The 5,145-nt window shown below is 65.7% G+C and overlaps 1 protein-coding gene across 1 annotated transcript in view; it reads left to right on the forward strand.

Annotated features, from left to right (window-relative positions):
• SOX8 (SRY-box transcription factor 8) overlaps positions 1 to 4,634 on the forward strand; it is a 16,743-nt gene extending 12,109 nt beyond the window's left edge. The window contains exons 5-7 of the mRNA XM_029949160.1: positions 1 to 246; positions 1,487 to 1,719; positions 2,460 to 4,634. Coding sequence (XP_029805020.1) covers positions 1 to 246; positions 1,487 to 1,719; positions 2,460 to 3,196 — 1,216 coding nt within the window. The 3' untranslated portion in view covers positions 3,197 to 4,634. The remainder of the gene's footprint in view (positions 247 to 1,486; positions 1,720 to 2,459) is intronic.
• Positions 4,635 to 5,145: the final 511 nt, after the last annotated feature.

Below are 5,145 nucleotides of genomic sequence, written 5' to 3' on the forward strand. Positions count from 1 at the left end.
GGCGGACGAACGCTTTCCAGCCTGCATCCGCGACGCCGTGTCGCAGGTGCTCAAGGGCTACGACTGGAGCCTGGTGCCCATGCCGGTGCGCGGCGGGGGCGGCGGCGCACTGAAGGCCAAGCCTCACGTGAAGCGGCCCATGAACGCGTTCATGGTGTGGGCGCAGGCGGCGCGCCGCAAGCTGGCCGACCAGTACCCGCACCTGCACAACGCGGAGCTCAGCAAGACGCTGGGCAAGCTGTGGCGGTGAGTGCTCTGTCCCCAGGGCGGGGACGGGGGCCGCAGCTGCGCGGGCGGGCTGCGAGCGGGTCCTGGGGTTCAGGAGGGGGCCCCGCGCCCGGCCTCGGCTCTGCTCCCAGCGGCTGTTCCCAAGACCCGTCCTTGTAGACGACCGCCCTCCACCGGGTTGACTGCGCCGGGTGCTCAGGCGGTGGGGGCCACGGAGGGCTGCGGGCGAGCGTGCAAGCCCTAGCACACTGCCTCAGCCCCCACCCGCCTGCTGAGAGGGGGACCCCACCTGTGAGCGGCCCCAAAGTCCCGAGGAAAGGCGGCTCTGTCCAGAACCAGGACGCAGTACGGGGTAGTATGGTGCTCGCTGGAGGCGCCCCGCTTTGGAAAGGGCTCTCCTCCACTCTCGGACGGGCTGGCAGCCTCCCTGCAGCTGCTCCATCCTCTGCCCGCTCTGCACCCCTCACCCCTTGGCAGGGAAAGGCCAGGGATGCGAGAGCCGCCCGGCACAAGTGTGCTTTGTGCCCGCTGGGCGTGGGGGAGCTGGGTGCTCGTGCCGCAAGCAGGGCAGGGGCAGGGCACTTGCTGCGCTTAACAGCCTGTCCCCCACCGATGGCAGTCTACTCGGGTTCCAACGGTGGCTTTGGGTTCAGGGCGCAGGATCCCGTTTCTCGCTCTTCCCCTCCTGAGTGGGCCCTGGGAGTTGGCACGGATGTGCCCTGTCCGGGCACAGTGGCCTCTGGCAGCTCTGTGCCCTGCCCCATAGGCAGTGGAGGTGAGCTTCTGGAATGGTTGCGGGGCCCGGCGTGTGTTGCCAGCCTCCGCGAGGACCACCGGGGTAGCCAGGGTTCCCGGAGGGCTGGGAAGCCCAGTGCCCAGGGGGTCCCTCCCTGCTCACTCCCGAAAAGCCTCGCTTTGTCCGCAGTGTTCTCAGCTGGGCTCCGCCGCCTCCCCTGCCTGCCTTAGAAAGCCCAAGAGAGAGGGGGCTTACAGTTTCAGGGCGAAGGGAAGTAAGGAGATGATGGAGACGGAAAGCTTTGGGTTTTGTTCCAGAATGTGCCTTTGACCCTCACCAGAAGTCTTTGCCGGCTTGAGCCCCCCCCCCCCCCCCGCATCCTCAGAGAGGGGGGCGCCCGCCTGGTGCCTGCTGAGGTGTGGGAGCACGTGCGGGCGCCCCGTGAGCGTCGGGGTGCGCGAGGCCCTCCCCCGGGGCGGCGTGGGTGCCCTCACCGTCCCCCCTCTGCCCTTGGCGCCGCAGCTTGCTGAGCGAGAGCGAGAAGCGCCCCTTCGTGGAGGAGGCGGAGCGGCTGCGGGTCCAGCACAAGAAGGACCATCCGGATTACAAGTACCAGCCGCGTCGCAGGAAGAGCGTGAAAGCGGGCCAGGGCGACTCCGACTCCGGGGCCGAGCTGGGCCCCCATCCCCGCGGCGGCGCCGTGTACAAGGCGGACGCGGGTCTCGGGGACGCGCACCACCACAGCGACCACACAGGTGGGCGCCGGGGGGGCCCCCCAGCGGGAGAAGTGGGAGTCCTGGCCTGCGCTGAGATGGGCAGTGGGAGTAGGGAGCAGGGGTCCACCCCCAGGGCTGGTGTCCGTCCCCCCCCACCTCGAGGTCCCCGGGGCACACGGGGGTCTGCTCAGCCCCTCTGAGTGCTGACGCTCTCCCAGCGCTTGCTTCCCTGGTCAGGGGTCACGTGACGTGGGCGTTTCCTGCCCTGCCTGAAGGCGGTTCTGCCTCCCCTGGGCTTTCTGCTGCTGGTGCTGACCCGGCGCTCACGCACGTCCCTGGCGCGGTGGTCAGCAGCCCGGCCTCAAGGCCGGAGGGACGGCGGGGGCGGGGGGGGGGGATCCTGGCCAGCCGAGCGGTCTCGGTCCAGCCTGTGCCACCGTGAGCCTGCGGAACATTCGGTTTCGTGTGCACGGCCTTGTGGTCGTGTGCAAGGGGCTGGGCGCTTCCTCTCCTTCCCCCCACCTTGGTCTTCACGGGGTGGGGGCGGGGGGCCTCCATGCCCCCAGGTCTCGCTGCAGAGCAGTGCGTAAGGGAATTTCCTCTGCCAAGCGGTGAGGTCTGGGTCTGGCTCGGCTGGAATTTCTGGGAAATGTGCAGAAACAAAAAGCCGTTGATTTCCACCTGTGGCAGTTAGCGGGCTGGCTTTCCTCCTGGGTGGGAGTCGCCGGCCGGCCCCCCACAGAAGGGGCATTCATGCCTGAAATGTGCTCTGTCCCTAGGGCAGACCCACGGGCCGCCCACCCCGCCCACCACCCCCAAGACCGACCTGCACCACGGGGGCAAGCCGGAGCTGAAGCTGGAGGGCCGCCGCCTGGCAGACAGCGGGCGCCAGAACATCGACTTCAGCAACGTGGACATCTCAGAGCTGAGCAGCGAGGTCATCGGCAACATGGACACCTTCGACGTGCACGAGTTCGACCAGTACCTGCCCCTCAACGGCCACTCGGCCTTGCCCGCAGAGCCGGGCCAGCCCGCCGCCAGCTCCTACGGGGGTGCGTCCTACTCACACTCGGGGGCAGCCGGCCTCGGGGCGTCCCCTGTGTGGGCCCACAAGGGAGCCCCGTCGGCCTCGGCGTCGCCCACCGAGACGGGCCCCCCGCGGCCGCACATCAAGACGGAGCAGCTGAGCCCCAGCCACTACGGCGAGCAGTCCCACGGCTCCCCGGGCCGCGCCGACTACGGCTCCTACAGCGGCCAGGCCAGCGTGACCACGGCGGCCCCGGCCCCGGCCACCAGCTCCTTCACCAGCTCGCAGTGCGACTACACCGACCTGCAGGCGCCCAGCTACTACAGCCCGTACCCCGGCTGCCCCTCCAGCCTCTACCAGTGCCCCTACTTCCACCCTTCCCGTCGGCCCTACGCCTCACCCCTGCTCAGCGGCCTCTCCGTGCCGCCCGCCCACAGCCCACCCGGCAACTGGGACCAGCCCGTGTACACTACCCTGAGCAGACCCTGAGCGCGCCGCGGCCCGGCCCGTGGAGGGGACTGGCCTCGGGGAGGGAGAACCTTTATCGGCACAGACCGGCAGAGGCTCCGGTCTTCCGGAAGGGGTGCCGTGGCAGAGGGAGGAGAGATCACGGCTCCGGCAAGGGCCTGCTGACGTCTGTGGGAAACCGCACTGTGTGCCCGACGCCCCGTTGCTTCCAGATCTCCACACGCCCTTCAGCCCACAAAGCCCTCCTCCTTCTCGCCCGCTCTCTCCGGTGACTGGCGACTCTGGACGAGGGGCGGCCATTGGGCCCTCTTCCCTGAAGACGCAGCCTTTTGGTTTTGCATTTCCGTGGACACAAAGCAGCCACAGCACAAAACAGAAAGGAGGGAAGAGGCGTGGGGGCTCTGTGTCCCAGGGTCCCCGCCAGCCTCGCGCCGGGAACCCAGGGGACCAACGGGCGCCGGCGCCGCAGGGCAGCGCCACCCACCGCCTGGCGAGAACGCGGCTGCAGGGGCCCCTCTCGGCGCGGGCCCCTCAGATCCGGGGTGCTCCCACAGCGCAGGCTCTTCCTGGCAAGGTTTGGCTGTGACTAACGCTTCCCTCTTTTTATTTTTTTTTAATTTTTATTTTTGAAGCTTAAACACGTTCGATTTGTTTTGGAAGCTGTTGAAATGTATTTATGTTCTGTATTATTTTATCTTTAATTAACGAAGCGATTTGTGCAGAAAGTAGAATTTCAGACAAAACGGAGGCTGGGTCGCTGAGCACCAGGGCCAGGAGGACGTGCGGGGTGGGGACCCGGGGATCCGGGCCCCTGGGAGGCGGCCGGGCCCCCGGGGGAGGACACGGGGTTGGCTGGTCGTGTCTGTGACTGGGCTGGGGTGCCGTGGCCCCCGTGTGAGGGCGAGGCTTAGCGGGCATGGGTGTCCCTGGGCTGCATCCCTGCCCGCACCTGTGCCAAGTGGGGGACGGGATTTCCTGGGAGGGGGTGTCTGGAGAAGCCCGTTAATCTCGGCTCTTAGGACTCAGACGCCACCTACAAGCTGTGAAACTAAAACCTTCTCCACTAAGTGTTTAGAGTCTTAGCTTCAGACAAATAATCCCTGGCGCACGCGGACTGCTGCTTCTGTGTTCCGAGCAACGGTAACTGCCTACTTCACGGAACTTGTGCCTTTAAAACTTTGTACGTTTGAAGACCTCTGAGAAGTTGCTTCTTTGTACTTTTTCTACTTTTTCCTACCTTTTTCTAGAAGAGAAGAATTTTTTTTTTTGCATATCTCTTTCTGGGGGTGGGGGCAGGGAACTACAGCGAACTCATTTTGATGCAAAACCCGTTGTTTCGTGGAGTTTGGGCTTCCGCTGTCACTTACCCGCTGTGTTCCGCGACTTTCTGACCAAGCAACGCTAACTTTTGTACAGACCAATTTGATAAAATTAAAAAAAAAAAAGCGCTTTTTATCTACTCGGGCTGCATTTTGTGTGGTGCCTTCCTAAGCCTGGGGGGATGGGAGCTCCGAGAGCAACGGGTCTGGTCCAAGGGCCTTGGCTGAGGCAGGAGTGGGGTCTACCCGGAGCCCTCCGCGGAGGATGTGGGCGCCCGGAGCCCCCTGGGAGGCAGACGCAGCGCTCCAGCGCTGGGGCACAGCCAGACCCCCCACCAACTGCGGGGCTGTGTCTGGATTTGAACAGATCTGAGGCCCCAGGAAGCCGTTCCTGCTGCCAGCGTCTTCCTTCCCCGGGGGCCTATTCAGTAGGCAAAACGGGTCCAGATTCGGGACCATGGTTTCCTCCCAGGCGGAGCCCAGCAAGGGTTTCTGGGTGGCTGGCGGCCCTTTTCGGTGCTGGCGCAGAGCCAAGCTGGGAGCCGGGTGAGATCTGCCCTGGGGGAACGGGCAGGGCTGTGGCTGGCCGAGCGTCTCCAGGGAGGAATGGTTGTGGGGCGCACTCACAAGCAAGGGGCAGCCTTACCCGCC

Source organism: Suricata suricatta, chromosome 8 (assembly GCF_006229205.1).
Source record: "Suricata suricatta isolate VVHF042 chromosome 8, meerkat_22Aug2017_6uvM2_HiC, whole genome shotgun sequence".
In the NCBI taxonomy this organism is placed as follows: Eukaryota; Metazoa; Chordata; class Mammalia; order Carnivora; family Herpestidae; genus Suricata; species Suricata suricatta.